The sequence below is a fragment of the Pocillopora damicornis genome, chromosome 6 (assembly GCF_964200805.1).
Source record: "Pocillopora damicornis chromosome 6, jaPocDami1.2, whole genome shotgun sequence".
NCBI classification, from domain to species: domain Eukaryota; kingdom Metazoa; phylum Cnidaria; class Anthozoa; order Scleractinia; family Pocilloporidae; genus Pocillopora; species Pocillopora damicornis.
The window spans coordinates 18,116,336-18,133,616 of NC_142675.1; the positions used below are offsets into that span (position 1 = coordinate 18,116,336).

The following is a 17,281-nucleotide window of genomic DNA, read 5'->3' on the forward strand; positions in this document are numbered from 1 at the left end:
GCGTACCTTAGTAGAGCGAAGGACACTTTTGAACGTATCCATGAAATCGTTGTTGTATAGTTCTCCAAAAAATTAAGCAAAGTTGGTAGAAAATCTGATAAGGATAATTTTTGACGATTATGGCATTAGCTGTGAAAAGGATGATGACGATGGGAATGAGGAAAAAAAATATCAATCAGTTATGTACAGACTAGACCGTGACTAAAGATGAGTTCTTGTTATTTACGATGATACTTCGATTACAAATGGGTATGATTGTTTTAAATTTTTTTTTATGTTTCTAAGGGAAAAGTTATCTAATAGCATAGTGATAAAGATTTGGTCTCTGAGTATTGCAAAAGTTTGTATTTGTTGTGTAAAATGTAGTTCTTTCGTTCACATAGGTAAAATGGTTACGGTTGGTATGTTGCGTTCAATGATGGCCCATGGATGTTTGAATTTACTGAGCTATTAGATACATTTATGTCAATGAGTTAAGTCTTCTATTAATAAACTGATACAATACTAGAGATTATTAGTAGTTATAGAGTAGTTATTGTCACTAATTTTAGACTGTACCAAATACATTGCAGTTGTGGAGTAAGTTTTTAACATTCAACAAGATTCACAAATTATGTGATAGAATTCGAAACAAACCATTTAACCCTATCACGCCAATTCCTTTTTTCTGCAATCATGTAAGTGCTTAGTTGTCTGTAAATTAGAAATTTCGGCTGATAAGAGGACTTCTTCCAAGAGATGCTATAGTCCGAAATAAATGCATATGCATCCGCATTTTGCAAGGAGTACACAACTGAAAAAGATTCTTAAAGATAATTCAGAACACAGTTTTGCCAAGCAATGGCTAAATTTGTATTAACCCTTAAACTCCAAAGATCTGATTGTTAATTCTCCCCTGTAGCTGCTACACATTTCCTTGTAAATTATGGGCAATAATTTGGTGTTTGATCAAGATAACAATCTCTACCTGATAAGTTTGAGTATTCTCATTACCTGTTTGCTGGATAATGTTTGGATATTATAGGGAGAGGTTACATCTGATCACTTCAGGTTGTTAAAGGGTCAATAATCGGCCAATACCTGGAACTTGAAGCAAAAGAGCTCCATCACCGAATTGAATTAAACTGGATTGAGTCAGCGATGGAAATTCATTTGAGGGAGAACATCAGATACATGAACATTACGATGAAGTACCTGAACCATTGCATATTCAAGACATTGACTGTACGGTATATAGACTTTATATACTAACGTAACGTTAAGCTAAGTTACGACGAGTTTCGTTGCTGTTTGTCTGTGGTTATTTGCGGATAAAAAAATGGAAATCTTTGTTATTTTAGGAAATCAGTTTCAATAGGGAAAAGTCAGTATTTATCAGCTGTGGGGAAGGGGTCGAGGGATTTTTAATTTTGTGAGGGGGGAACACATGGTTTCCAGGGGGTAAAAGAGTTTAAAGTAGGACTGTAGAAAATTGATTATTGATGAGAGGGAGGGGCGCAGTGACAAAATGAGAGCGCATGTTTTGCCAATCGAGTCATTTAAACGTTGAGGACCACGATTCTTCTTCTGCAACTGATAGGCTGACGTGATTTTTTCCGCGAGAAAACAAATGTTTTCTCCGAGGGCTGGGGGGGTTGCCTAAGGAGAAGGCGACAGCGAGAAGCACCACAGCGATAAAAGTGCTACGAGCTTCGTAGCCATCTTACGGCCGCTCAACTTAGTCACTGAATTCACACCTACGTGACGAAGAAGGTTTGACAGAAACTTTCCTGAAAAAGGCAACCTTATCTGTTTTGGTTTGGGCTAATCGCCGCAAAATAAACACAAGCAATGCGAATTTTAAAAATGCCGCAATTCTGCTTAGTGTAGTGTTACTATGGAGATATTTTCGTTCCCATTTCTTTGCACGCATAAAACTTAAAGCGAGTTACAAGCATACGCACTCAGTTCGCCGCTGTGTCAGCAGAAGTAGAAAGTGTTGGAAGATCGATAGAAGAAAAACCTGGATCAAGTCTTTATTTGACTTTCACAGTTTGCGATCTTAAGAAACGATTTAGTCTAACCATCTTTGTAAAAGCTTCGTTTACCAATTTTTAAGGGGTAATGATGGGAATTTGTTTCTTCTTCTTAAGTTTAATCACACAATTCCTTAATGAAAAAGTACGCTGCTCAGTACTAAAATTCCTTCCAAGGGAACTTCTGTTCACGTCGTTTGACCCTTTTTATGCTTAAAACTCCATCTCTGATATCTGACCTTCTTACATTATATTTAATCTAAATTCTTAAAAAACAGAATGCTCTTTACGAAATCTTCTAAGAGTAAACGATCACAAGTGTCTTATACCAGATGGTGAAACTAACTTTAAAATTCGGCAAAAAGCTTTCTTACAAGCTGAAAGAACAATATTTGCCTTTAGAATATTCTTGTTGTTCTTCGTTCAAAATAGTAACACGTCAACTATTTGACAAAAGCCCCAAAAAAAGTAAATTGGAAGGAGATTAAAACACATGATAACTTGCTCATATTAAAGGAAATCTATTAAATCATTGAAACTATTATATGTTTGTATACTTTACGATACTATGAGAATATGACTGGACTATGCCTTTTTAACATGATAGTACGGTCGCCCACCCTCTCTCTTTCTTTCTTAATTAAGACTTTCTCGAGTCTCTTTTACGCTTGAAGGGTCTAAAGAATACCAGAACATAAGGATAGAGATCCTGCAAAGATTTAAAGACCGACTATGGACCAGTCCTACATTCTGTCAACTGCGTAAGAATCGATGTATATCATACACTTCTTGCTTTAACTTTCATGCCTGATGAAGCCACCTTTGAGTTTAGGGCAGGGCAACGGGCTGACAACCCTGTACCGTAACAAAAGATCCTCTGACAGACAAAGCAACAGAGGAGCCAACTACACCTGTGCGCTTAATTAGGCCTCTCGGAATCATCCAAAATGACACTTGTCTCGATAGAAGTCCTTAGTATCAGCACTGACTAAGACTAAAATAGGTTTCCATGATGTACGAACTAAGTTTGAAACGAGAAAAATTGGCGCGGGTTAGGTCAATCTATTTGCTGCAACAGTCATAAGGGATATCTTAAAACACTCTAAATCACTATTGCTCCAAAACAGTTTATACTTGAAAAGTAAACACGTGCATTATTTTTTTTTTCCAGATACTAACCAGTTTATTTCATTTTTTTTTTTAAACAATTTTATTTACAAGACGATCACTTACACTACTTACAGCATTAATTACACTTACATTGTACTTGCTACTAACACTACCGATACTTATACTTACACAAATTATGCATACACTACATTACGATACATGTATTACAATACTATTAACATTAATTTAATTTACGGTTGGCGTGTTTACAAAGTTCTTTTCAATTAAAAGACAATCACAAGTAAACATACAGGTCTCAAAAATGAAGTTAAGTATAAGTCTAACCTAAAAACAACAGCAGTAGGAAAATTAAAGTAAAAAAGCCCACGTGCGATAAAATTTCGGAAGTTCTTTTTTTGCAGTCGCGATCTCTTTTAGGATTTCAAGTTTTCCCGTGATGAATAGTAGGAAGATTTGAAAATCTAAGATGTCTCCGCAAAGGCTTGTGCAGAAAATGTGATATTTGGCTAACAATAGGCAATAATTTAGGACTTGCCAATGCTTTGTCCTATAATGCCAGCCATAGAGTATATGACTTGTGGATAACGTTATTGTTTCATTTGTTTTTTGGTGCCACCAGTCTTGAAACAGAATCCAGAAGTCGAGTATTAGTGTGCAGTTTATTAATAGGTGATGCAACGTTTGTTTTGTTGCATAAGGGGCTCTCTGAAATGCCGTCTCGGTAAAGAGTGGCGCGAGTTGGAAGCACGTTATGAATCACTTTACACTGAAACATTATTATTTTAACTTCGTTTGTTACTTTAAATGGCATAAGATAAACGTTCTTGATGGTAGTTTTTGTAAATCCGTGGCGTAGAATTTTGGTTTCGGCAGTGGGAGGAACAAAGACGGTGTTTAAAAGAGAAGAGTAAATAGAACTGGTTCTTAGGCTGTTTACAGTATTGTTCGCGTGTGTGACGACTGGAATAGGGTTTGTAAGAATAGCTTTCCAGTCTTTTGGGATTGCGTTGACCAAGCCATAGTATGTGGTGAAAGGCACATTTAAATTAAATTTTGTGACAAATTCATGCTACTTCAAAAATTTCTGATTTTGGCTTAAAATGTCGCTTATCTTAGTAATACCGGCGTCATACCAAGTTTGGTAAAAGACAGGTTTTTTTCCAATAAGAATTTTTCTGTTATTCCACATTATTTCGTTTTTAGGATTTATTTTGGAATCGATGCCCGTTGAGATTTTAAACTCGCACCAATAATCTAACACTTTTTTGTAAAATGCATGAAGCTTATCATATCACGTGCATTGTGGTGGAGTACAGTACGTGGTAGACTGATGCTAAGCAAGAACCCATATGGAAACAGAAAATGATTTCCCATAAAAGCTAAAGAAAATGTTTTGTGGATGAAGGTAAATCATGAGCTTATTTGCATGTAGAGGACATTCGGCAAGTATAATAAAAAATCATTCAGAAGTTAAAGTTACCCCTAACATAATTATGCCATTTTTTTCTCAGACACGGCGTTGTCTTATCTCTAAGGGCATGGGAATTGGAGTTTATTTTGTGATTTCGTATCCAACTTAAAGGAGGAGACAGACAATTTCACTAAGTGTTGTGGCAGTAAGCTTTCAAAATTTTTTTCAAGGTGTTACAGACCAGAGTAATATCCTGCGTTTCTCTGTGAAAACGTATTTAAAATCGCTTCATACTGAAAGGTCGTGGTGTTAAGAGGGCGTTTGCACGACCAAAAATACATTTAATCTCATCATAACTTGAAAGAAACCTTAATTAACTTCTGCTATCAATTAATCTTAAGTAACCTATACCTGTGAGGAAAAGTGACTTTGACCTCAAGTTTTACATTATGTCTTACTTATTTTGTGTTTTAAATTTTACTTTTTAGGAAAGTCCTGGGTTTCAATGATGAATTTTTTTTTCCTGAGAAGCCCATTCTATACACTTTAAAATGACATATTGTAGGTGTTATTCCTGTAAATGTTTGTTGAGATATGAATTAAAAACTGAATGTGGACAAATATTTGCTAATTTTTTTGGAATGACATGGGTGCACATAAAAATTCATAAAAAATTCATTATTTATTCTTTTTCTTTGAGATTTTTAGGAAATGTTGCTGACATATTAATAATTAACTTCTGCTATCAATTAATCTTAATTAACCTATACCTATGAGGAAAAGTAACTTTTACCTCAAGTTTTACACTATGTCTTACTTATTTTGTGTTTTAAATTTTACTTTTTAGGAAAGTCCTGGGTTTCAATGATGAATTTTTTTTTCCCTGAGAAGCCCATTCTATACACTTTAAAATGACATATTGTAGGTGTTATTCCTGTAAATATTTGTTGAGATATGAATTAAAAACTGAATGTGGAAAAATTTGTGCGTTTTTGTAACTGCAGGAGTTGGCTTAAAATTGCATGACAGTAACAGAAAAACCCTTTTGTAATCAATATGAAAATGCCGTGTTCAATTTGACCAATACCCGATTACATACGTTTTGGACTGACTGGTTCCAAGCCATGCCAGTCGTCTTATAGTTTTATAAGGAGGCGCGCGTGGAGAAGTCAGGGTCGGCCAGGGGGGGTAGTGGAATACCAATATACCCGAAAAAAAATCGACAAAATACCCCAAAATACCCCAAATTCCTCCAAATATACCCAAAAATAATCGAAGCTTTGAATACTTTATACCTGAAATTCAAAGAAAGTGATATACTGAATACCCATATTTAAGCTGCAATATACCGTATACCCGATTTAAAACGCCCCTGAATACCGAATACCCAAAAACCCTGGCCGACCCTGAGAAGTAGACCATCACAAGCCCTCACCTCATGTGTGCTTAAAAAAGATCAACAGCAGAAGATGAAGAGTTCAGAGCCCTTGTATATATCAATTTGAAGATGCATGGGTTCGAGTCATGCCTTCAATGTCAACTTCAAAAGTTTCAGTTCAAACCGTAGCTACATGGTATTCAAACAAACTCCGTGTCCGTGTCCGGCCGATTAAACTTCGCCAATATATAGCACTATCAGGTAAATAGTTATATGAAATAAATTATGTCTTAAAAAGTGGACAATAGGAGACGAATTGTTCTTAACAACGTAACAAGAAGAAAGGTAATCCCAGAGAAAGAATTTTTAAGAAATTCTTGTTTCGATTGTTACCAAACCGCACTGGTGCCTTACAGAATCTAGTTTAGGGCTATTACCAATTTGGCTTAGAAGCTATGTGATGGAAGGAAAGCAAAATTTCCTGGGTCCAATGAAAATTACGGCATCGTAGCTCATTTGGAAGTAACGATTCAATGCCACTGGATATATTTTTTCGGCTCTTTTTTCTGCGATGACTGAGCTTGGTTGCGATTAGTTTGAGAAGAACAATTATTTAATCATTACATCACGAAAAGCCTCCTGCTAATCCCTTCACCCTTCGCGCTTTTTTTTAAAGCTGAAGTCACGTGTAAATATCGCAATTTTTAACATTTGCATACTAAGACTAACTCCAAGTATGGTCCACTCCTAAGACGTAATCCACTGCGAGAATAGTGCTCAAAAGGAATATCGTCAGTGACAGCCTTCTTTCTAGAATCTCTCTCTCTTTTTTCCTTTGCCAAAGCTGACTTCTCGATAACCTGAGGAGTCATCATTAATATCGGTAGGAAAAGTACAGTAAAGAACTTCCTGGTTCTGTTGCCGAAATATTCCCTTACAAAATAACCCTGACCCGTGATACCGGCGTAGTGTACGAACTCAGAGGGCGAGAAGCCAACACCAGCCAAACGCACGGGGAGGCGTCTTTGCCTTTCTTCTCTCCAAATTCTTCAAGCAGCAGAGAACTCTGGGTAGATCTCAGGTTGGCTTGCTTACCCTCACAACCAAACCAAATGACGCATTGGGCTTCACGAGCATGAAACTTTTTTGACGGTCCACGTGGTATAGGGTTTCAAGAAGAGAACATAGACTGTGTATATTCTGCTGGTTCTAATCAGTACAAGAAATGACACTACAAATGAGTAAAGTAAACAAAAACAAGTCAGCAACGACAAAGAGAGAAGACATCTAAAGTTTGAGTCCTATCAGAGTTTGGGCTTGAAATATCGATTTGCCTAACCTCTCTTTTTGAGGACTTGCGATTTCCGGGATACATTGCTCCTCTTTGACAAACATTATAAAAAGACAAGCATCGATTGCAATCAATAAAACGCCATTTCCCGTAACTTTCTCTATGTACCAAGACCTGTTTTTGATTACTTCTTCTCGAAATTTACTTATGGCGCATTAGTCATGTTTTGAATGCCAGACAAGCTCAGACGATGGCGTCAGTGGCAGGGATCCGTAACAATGCACTATCGTAATCAGAACCCCTGCGTGAATTGGAGTGTGGTAAATGAAACGAAACCGTTGAAGGTTTAAGTTTTTCCTTTTTCACAATTCTCAAAGCTTCTTCAAGCTTGAAACTGATGAAATTTTGATCATATGCGTTCACATTATCGATTTGCAACATGAGCACATTGCTAGACGTCGACAACATCGACAACATCGTGGAGATGGCAAACACAATGGCGACACTAAAAATTCCGTCCGAAGGGCTGAAAACGTTGGACGAAATGAAAGCAAAAGTGAAAGAGACACTCCGGTCGTCAGAGAAGACGTCAAGTTGGACGGCAAAGGAGGTGAGAACCCTACAATATCTTTTTAAAATATGGACTACCAGCAAACTCAATTCATAAACGACATTTTCAGTAAAACGGCGGAAGTATCTAGATGTGACCTTTAATAAATGTTAAAGGCAGATCATATCGTGAGATTCAGTCGCGAGTTGTTTAGCAGCTCTCCCGATTCTAGTTTAGCCATCCTTTGCGATTTTACACCCTGGCTACCAATTCAATTATGGCATCTCAGAAATGAATAGTAATAGAAGAAACCTTATTCCCATGAACAGAAATGGTAGCATGCATTCACCCGCCAAATTGAGAATTGAGAAATACGGCTCTTAGATCATGAAGGATTGATAGATTTTGGTGAAATCTGCTTCACTCCTGGCTTTTCCATGTGCTCTGTGATTGTAATTCGGAAACATTTTTACTCTTTGGGAAGATGTCGGCGATTGTATCAGGTTTGCATTTCTTTATTTTCTTAGAAATGCTTGCATAATTTCTGTATAATAAACGACCACAGACTTAGCCCGGAGTGACCTGATGCTTTTCTACGGTAAAAGGAAGCCACAGATTTTTTTTCTACTCTTCGTAATTGTCAGCGAAGAGTTGGCCTCCTTTCCTGCTGTGGCTAAACATCAAAATTTGCTTTTGTTCACATGATACATGCATATTTACATAAGTAGATGGTTGCATTGCAGCAGTTTCCGAGCTTAAACCAGCCCAATAAAATATGATCAGAAGCACAGTTCTGATGTACAAAAGGGTAAGATTGGGGTTAAATTGAAAAATTTATTAAAGAATCAATCCACGACCATTTCATTAATTTTCTCCCGGTTTTTCTCATAATTTGCTCTTCTTTTCTCTTGTCTTTCCTTCTTCTTTAGTTCTCGCCACATCTGAATCCCAGAAACTCCAGAATCCATAAACTTTGCATTAAATTTCACGGCCTTGTGCTTGCGAACACACAGTATTTGACTGCGTGCGTGAAACATGCGGCATGTACTTAGGGAGTTTCCCGCTCTTCTCCTGATGCATTATTTTACCTTCTAATAAGGAAATCTAAAACAATGCTTATTGATTCTGTAGACTTTAGGATGATTTGGAAGTAAAGGAAGCCGTGAAAATGGCCACAGCGTCGCGCTTGTTTTTGCTTGAAATTGGATCGCTTACCTTCCTTGGAATCAAAATTGTCGACCTTATGTTTAGGACAAACTTTATTGCCAATATTTAAGTCGCCTTTTTACGAATACGATCGATTTTGGTAACAAAATTTAGCTTGTCATTTGAGCATTTTACCTATCTCAACACATTGACGCGCTCCAGTGCACCCGTCGTAAACAATACGATTAGGTAATTCAATCACCAGTGCGGTCGCGCGGCAGACCACACCGCTTGCCAACTGTCTAGAACGCAGAAAAAATTTAAATTCTTGACAACGTTCCAACAAAAACACCGAAAAAAACGGAAGGAAAATGAAAAGAAGCTAATGAGCATTACATTTTGAGGTTAAATTGTTTTGTAACTTAGGAATTATGACTCGCACAATGAATTGAAAACGATCTGTCTCTCCCAGGCTTTAAAGCGTGACGCATCATATGGTGAACTCTTTCGTTGATTTTAAGAAAGATTTAGCACCAATTTTCAAGATTTTGTTTGCCACTTTTCTTAGAAAGAAACCATTTTAACCATCTGTTAAGTCTTGTGGTTATAAACAAAACTTAAGTTGGCAAAAGATAGTGAATAGTGAAGCCAACGCGTGTTCCGCGTGACGCCATGTTTTTGTGGCTAACTTCACAGTTCGGCTCCGATTCAGTGTTTTCAGAGATCCTTTATTCTACCTCTGTTTTAGTCCAAAACCATCTTTAACACATGTGTCACAATTTTGGAAATTCTCAATCTGATCTGATGATTGTGCACCGAGAAATTTTTAAAAGATTTGAGCAAATCCGTGATTTTTCTACATGCGCGTGACAAGCGCGCTACTGATCAATCTACTCCTTAAATTAAGTTGCGCGCAGAACAGCGATGTGAATGTAGAAGTGATGTTATTATTAAAAAGGTTTTTTTTTTTTTAATTACTGTAAAGAGGTCAGATTAACCAATTAGGCCGAAAAGTTATCTTTAATTTACAAAGGCGAATGTTGATGCACAGCATTTATTTCATTTTGTGCCATATATCAGGCCTTTTCAGTGTTGACGGAGACAAAGAAAGAAGACGAGAGAAAACGAGCAACCTTGATAAATTTCTACGAACGCACGGATGTTTGCTTGCAAAATATGGATGAAAAAGTTCATGCCCTTTTGGAACAGAACATCGGGAACCTCAAGGAAAAAATCGCTTCCCAGAAACAAAACCTCCGGAAAAAGGAATACATTGTTCTTGTTGCAGGTTTGTTTTAAATGAACAATTTGACCGCCATTGCTTTGAAATTTTAGTTTCGCCAACTTTCTCACACAATAGACTTAAACTCCCTAGATCTCTTTAATAATTCTCCTTACTGCCTGCCATACAGTTCTTGTGATGTTAGTTTGGAGAATTTGGTATTGGATCAACTTATAATCCCCTACATGATATTTTTCTTTGTTCTCATCCTTCGTCTGCTTGATACTGTATTGATATTGTAAGATGAAATTCTGCCTTGGTCACTCATGGGAGTTAAAGGGTTAAATTCAAGCCTGCAAAAGGAAAGAAGGCCTTCATTTAGTTATTATACCAATCCAACCTTAGCTAATTAATAGGCTAAAGATCGAGCCATGAAGTACGATATTAACTATATTTCTAGTGTGTATTGTTTTTATACGATATACAAACTATATTTCTGAGGGCAAATTACTCAATATATTTTATCCTCCCTTAATTATGCTTTCGTTGAATATACTCCCTTAAGTTATATTAACAGTGAGAACTTTATCGCTAACATCTTCTAGTCAAACTTGACTGTCATACGATTACTTTTTGAATTCTACAGAAATCGTGAATCTCACATCATTTAAATTTTATAACTTTTATTGATGGACTAGAGATCACTCATTCATTTATTCACCATTTTTCAATTATCCAATTTGCTACTTGGTTCTTGTATGTCGTAAGGGGCTCCACTGACCAGTCCTTTTATCTCACACCTTTTCCCAAACATCCCACTCTTAGTTACACAGCCCCCCACTCCTCCCCACCTAAATTCAAACCACCCACATTTAAACCGGGTTGAAGCTGAACTTGGCCAGCCTGGTTAATAAATAAACACAATACACTTATGAAGAAATGAGTGGATAAAGTGGGAATCTGCTGGTTCAGACTAACTAAGAGCATTTATTGACAGTCCCTCTAACGAAACTCTGTCTTTTGAGCGTGGCACATAATATGGCCAACCTCGAACTCAGTGATCCCCAGCTGAAACCTATATAATGACGGACAGCAGAAGGAATAGTTTTGTATGAAAACGAATAAGAAGAAGAAGGGAAATACTGTGATGTTGGGGATTTCTGGTGGAAAGGACCGGGGAAGCAGATTCTCTTGTTCGACGTAACTTTAGTGGAATCGACCCATTCTTACCAATGCTTTTTTCTTTCTTCCCTCCTTTTTTTACCTGTGTATACTAACCAGGCGAAACAAGTTCAGGAAAGAGCACCTTGTTAAATCTTATCCTGGGAGAGCAGCTTCTTCCTTACTCCGTTCTGAGTACCACATCCACAATCTGTGAACTAAGATATGGAGATATACCAAAGCTGGTGGTGCATTTTAAAGACAAAGGATCAGGGGATACCTCAAGGACTGTCCTCTTAGACAAGCCAACCGAAGCCTCCGAGCAGAGTTACCTCAAACAGATTTCTCAATTCGTCCACAAAAAGACGAACAGAGATGAGGGTTCAGATTACAAAAAAATTGAGTTGTTTTGGCCTCACAATCTGTTGAAGGTTAGACATGAGCAAGCTCAGTAATTATTCGACGCAGTTGTTCGCTTATTTTTCTTTGGGTTCTCATTGTCTTGTGTGATGTTTTCCTTTGCTCTGGTTGACTGTTGTGATTATTTTGGGTTTGGTCTGATGACAAACAATCGAAACGCACTCTAGAGAGCGATCCCCAAGGACAATGTTTTGCTTCAGTGACTGTGAATATATGAAAATCATTTATGTGATCTGCGGATTAAGAAATGAAAATTAAATAAAAATAAAAGCAAATATCGTTTTTATATTCAATATCTTGCTTGTTACATCTCAATTTTTATGTGTCTTTTAGGAAAATATCGTAATAGTCGACAGTCCAGGAATTGGCGAATCTCCAATCATGGATGGCATAGTAGAAAAGTACCTTCCTGAGGCTTTCGCATTTATTTACGTCATCAACAGCGAGAACGCCGGAGGAATACAGCCAGATAGGGTAATGCATTCTCATTGCAAAAATGCGCTGCAAAAATTGTATAATTTTTTTAAACCTCTACTTTAAACATGTATAAGAGTAACTTAACTGTTCAAAACTTTTCGTCAAATGTGCTAAAAGAAGGAACTTAACGAACACGAGTTGCTCCTGGAGAGCGATAACGTAAGGCAGAACGTTACAAAAAAAAAGCAACTGCTGAACTAGCCGAAAAATGTCGACAAATAGTTAATTCTGTCTCTTTGTCTTCAGGTAGGAAAACTTATCGAACACGCCAGACAGGTATCTCTTGACAAACAAAGGGAATTTTCCTCAAATTGTGCCCTATTCATTTCCAACAAGTGGGACCATGTGCCATCAGAAGAAACTGATGACGTGAAGAACCATATCGTGGCAAAACTCACAGAGTGCTGGCCTTCTCTAGATCCAGAATCTCAGATCATTTATATGTCAGCAAAAGAAGCCAGTAAAGCTCAGAAGCTTGGGGTAGTCACGAAAGAGTTTGCTGAACTAATGAATGGTATCAAGTCCATGGTTTTGAAAAGTATTAAAGCAAGACTTCAGATTCAGTGGAGGTAAATTGCCTAGAAGATTTAGCGACAAAATGATTATTCAAGAAGTTACATCTGTTAAAAATGTATTTTTAGTTCTGATAACATGAAATAAAAGTATCTTCATTATGATTGGCTACATGAAATGTATTCATTAGGAAACAAAAAGGAGAAGCCGAAGGTAATAAAGCGCACAAAATGTTAACTCAGTGTGAAAAAAGCCAAGAAACTCTTCAGCCTGGCTTTGCATGAGTAAATGTAGTGACAAAGTATAAAAGATAATTGAAAAAATGTTCTTTATTCTCAGGTGGCTTGAATATCTTCTTGCACGTATGGCCTTCCACACGAAAGCGTTCATTCGTAATTCGTCAGCAGATCGTAAAAATGTGATAGATAGAATGACGTTTATCACTGACCGCCTTCAAAGTATTGAGAGGCAGCAAGATACCATAAGCAAAGACCTCCGGTTGCACCTCCAAAACAAGACAGACAACGCTGTTACTGCATTGTCCACATACCTTAAGTCTCCAATAGTTAAGCAGCAGTTTTCGTCGTGGAAATTGGATGAAGTTCCAAAGACTAGAGAAATCTGGGAAATGACTAAGAATGACATCGAAAAGGCGCTGGAGAAGCGACTTCGAGAAAAGATAGAGGAATGGGAAGAAAAGAACCATGTCTTTTCCGATGCTCGCACCTCTTTGATTCAATACTTTGAGGAGAAGTTCCGTTACGTCGAGGATCAACTTCGAATGCTGGAGGGATCTGTCTTAGCTGAAGGTGCTGCCAGCTCAGCGAGGGGCCCGGTGGCATCAGATGACTTAAGTGTCGCCGGAAAAGTCGTGATCGGGGTCACAAGTCCAATTTGGTTTCCAGTTGGTCTGGTTGTCCTAGTAGTCAGTGTCCCGGTACTTGGCGCCATAGCAGCTAAAGGGAAGTTTAAAAACTGGATTAAAACAAGGCAATACAACAATGACAAGTGTGCTTTTATGACGAAAGCTTCCCAAGAATATCTGAATGAAGCAGCTGAAGAACAGCATCTGAAGTCGTTTGTGATGGAACAGCTTAGAGAAGCTCGGGTTTGTCTAAAACAGGTTTTAGATCGGATCCCCCAACTCATAGAAGAGGACAAAATGTTGTGTCGACAATTGACAGATGAGAACCGTTCTAAGAAAGAAGTCGAAGATTTCTTTACACCGTTACTCGAGAAGAGTGTACAAATAAGGGATGAGATGGCCCTATTTGGCATCAAAGAGGTTCACACCATGGACATCAGTTGCGATGATCTGGAGTGGCAAGACGATGCACATCTTGGAAGTGGAGCGTTCGCTGCCGTTTATCGAGGAAAATTGAAGATACTACGTGAGGATAAACCCGTAGATGTTGCGGTAAAAGTGTGGAGTGACGAGCTCGACGGAGTTACTGCTAATGGCTTCCTTTCTGAAACAGAGATACTCAGGTTGGTTTTGTTATTTTATGAATCTTGAAATGTTGTAATGTTTTATGAAAAAAAAACTCATCAGTTAAAACCTTGGGAAAGCACTAGATATATGTTCAAGGAGCTCATCGTAATAAGAAGATTTATTTTTTTATTACAGAATATTTTTCTGACGCTTTCAGAACACCCAGAATCTAGGTATATTTTAAGGCACATCGGAATATTAATTAGGAAAAACCTTTACGGGGAGGCATCACCATTCATTTTCCCAACAATTCATTACTCTAAGAACTCTTAAGTTGGACTAGCGTCTAATTGCTCGTTACGTCCTCGCGCTGAATCAAGAATTGAGGTCATGAGAATGAGGGAAATGATTGCCAACAGATGAAGCCTTTGACTGATAATCAAATCAAGAAAATTTTTGGATGACAGTATAGAGAATAAGCATACTGTTTTATGAGTGTAAGTTGTATACATTACGTTTTCTTTATGTAGGAAACTGAAACATCCCTTTATTGTAAAGTACTATGGTGCTGCACTGCGCCAGGAAGGGGAGCAGTGGAAAGCAATACTGGTGATGGAGCTCTGTAAGGAAAATTTGATGAGGCACATTTTCCGGCATGAAAGCAATATACCCGGTAGGTCATCAACTGCTACAGCTGCGAAAGATGTGATCGGATGGGCAAAAGACATCGCCGATGCTTTGGAATACATTCACAGACAAAGCATTGTTCACAGAGATCTCAAGCTGGAAAATATATTGGTGAGTTAAAAATTGGGAGTACTGGTTATCGTGACCATTTGAATTATAATCATCTTCGTCCTTCGAAACTCATCTCGCATTTCATCGTGTTCTAATTCGTTCGCCTTCAGCCAGTTATCCTGCTTTTTACGTGGAATGCCTGTGGCAGACCACGCTATAAATTCGCTGTGTCATTGTGGTCAGATATGAAAATTAGCTGCGCGCTCGTGCTTTTCACTGCAATTGGCTGGGGTTGCTTCATGGATATGCGACTGCACATAATATCCTGTGTTATTTTCAGCTTTTGATCTAATTCCTGTACTTTGAAGGGTTAACATTAAATTTATTATTCCCACGTAAAACCAGTGTGTGACTTTAGATAACGACTAGCGCATCCCAAGTTAACACCTCCAGGCGTTTTCACCATGTCTTGCCTTCTTCTAAGAGGTCTCGTGTGTTTCGGGTCCCATTTCGAGAAATCTTCAGTATTGTAATTCCTCGGCTTCTACAGGACATTTTTGTAATTGAATTCACGAGCGATTACAATACATCACGTTTTGTGGAAAACTAACATGAACAAAAGTGATTCCACGTAGAGAAATTGAAACTTTGTATGAAAACTACTTATCATGTGTTTCAACGATATTTTGAAAATAGCTGCAGATTTGAATTTTTAATAACAGAGCCTGATTCATTTGTATCCAGCCTTTCCTGACCACTAGCCTTTTTCTAATATGACATAATTTTTTTAACAGTCGAAATTTTTTGACTTTGGTATTAAAAATGTATTTTTTCCATCGAATTTATCTAATATTCCCACAGCTGTCGCAAGAAAATATTGCCAAACTAGCCGATGTCGGTGTTTCTAAAGAAGCCAAAGCGATCACGGGTACCATGACGGGAACTCCTTTGTATCTCACTCCTGAAGTGATCAAGTCCCATTTGTACGATTACAAAGCAGACATCTACAGCTTCGGCATAATGCTCTGGGAGATGTGGTATGGTAACAGACCTCTTCTTGATGTGGAAGGAAATGTGCCTGAGTATTTTGAAAAAGTGGTTGAGGGTGTAAGACCTATGCATGTCCAAGGCTCAAAGGAGCCTCTAGCTGGTTTGCGTGATCTGATGGAGCGTTGCTGGGACGAAAAACCTGATAATCGACCAGATGCGAGCGAGTGTTATGAGAAGTTGACTAAGCTCTATCAGGAATTTGGCGCACCATCTTCGTAAACACTGGTTATTAGGCAACCACCTTGAACATGTTTACTTTTCAAGTATAGACTGTTTCGGAGCAACAGTGATTTAAAGTGTTTTAAGATATCCCATGTGACTATTATAGCAAATAGATAAGCGTCACCGGCGCTAATTTTCACGTTTCAAACTTAGTTCGTACATCATAGAAACCTATTCTGGTCTTAGTCGGAGCTGATGCTAAAGACTTCTATCGAGGTCGGTGTCATTTTAGATGATTCCGAAAGACCTTAGCGCATTTTCGTGGGTTTCTCCTTTGTTACTTTGTCCGTCAGAGAATCTTCTTTTTTTACGGGTATAGGGTTGTCAGTTCATTACCCTGCCTTAAACCTAAAAGTGGCTTCGTTAGGCATGAAAATTAAAGCAAGACGTGTATAAAACACATAGATACTTACGCAGTGAGTTGACGGAATGTAGGAGCTGTGCATGGTAGTTTTCTAAATCTCTGCAGGATGATTGTTATAATATGCATACTATCTTTATGTCCTGGTGTTCTTTAGACCTTGCAAGCGAAAAAGAGACTTGAGAAAGTCTTAATCAACAAAGAGAGAGAGAGAAATGGGTGACCGTACTCTCATGTTTAAAAGGCATAGTCCAGTCATATTGTCATAATATCGTTAACTGATACAAACACACAATAGTTTAAATGGCGTGGAAGATTTCTTTTAATAAGGGTTGGTTATCATGTATATCAATCTCCTGAAAACTGACTTTTATTCTTCCGCTTTTGACAAATAGTTGGCGTGTTACTATTTTGAACGAAGAGGAACAAGAATATTCTAAAGGCGAATGTTGTTTTTTTAGCTTGTCTGAAAGCTTTTTACCGGATATAGAGTTAGGTTCACCATCTGAAAGAAAGCCAATCGCGAAGGATTCGTTTAGTTTTTCACTCCACAATTACATAGCCACCTGCATTGGTTCGCTCTGTCCTGGTAACCTGAATGTTCCTCGATAAACTGAAGCGAATGCTCGATCCCACTCTAATTCAATACGAATTATTTTCATGCTCTGTAATTCTTTAATGGAAAAGAGGGCCATTTATTCCTTTACTCTAACACTCATCTCTCGTAAACGGCCATATATTTTTTTAATTTCCTTCCCAGAGC

General features: G+C 37.9%; 1 protein-coding gene across 1 annotated transcript; it reads left to right on the plus strand.

Moving 5' to 3' along the window:
• Positions 1-7,491: 7,491 nt before the first annotated feature.
• On the plus strand, positions 7,492-16,961 carry LOC149044276 (uncharacterized). The gene is made up of 8 exons (XM_089210948.1): positions 7,492-7,836; positions 10,003-10,210; positions 11,426-11,736; positions 12,059-12,199; positions 12,449-12,771; positions 13,055-14,203; positions 14,678-14,945; positions 15,747-16,961. Exons 1-8 carry the CDS (start codon positions 7,666-7,668, stop codon positions 16,152-16,154), a joined length of 2,979 nt encoding a protein of 992 aa, XP_089067074.1. The 5' UTR covers positions 7,492-7,665; the 3' UTR covers positions 16,155-16,961.
• Positions 16,962-17,281: the final 320 nt, after the last annotated feature.

Coding starts and splice junctions, on each gene's coding strand:
- LOC149044276 (XM_089210948.1), top strand. CDS start 7,666: ATGAGCACATTGCTAGACGTCGACAACATCGACAACATCGTGGAGATG. Junction 10,211..11,425: donor ATACATTGTTCTTGTTGCAG/GTTTGTTTTAAA, acceptor TATACTAACCAG/GCGAAACAAGTTCAGGAAAG. Junction 12,772..13,054: donor AGACTTCAGATTCAGTGGAG/GTAAATTGCCTA, acceptor CTTTATTCTCAG/GTGGCTTGAATATCTTCTTG.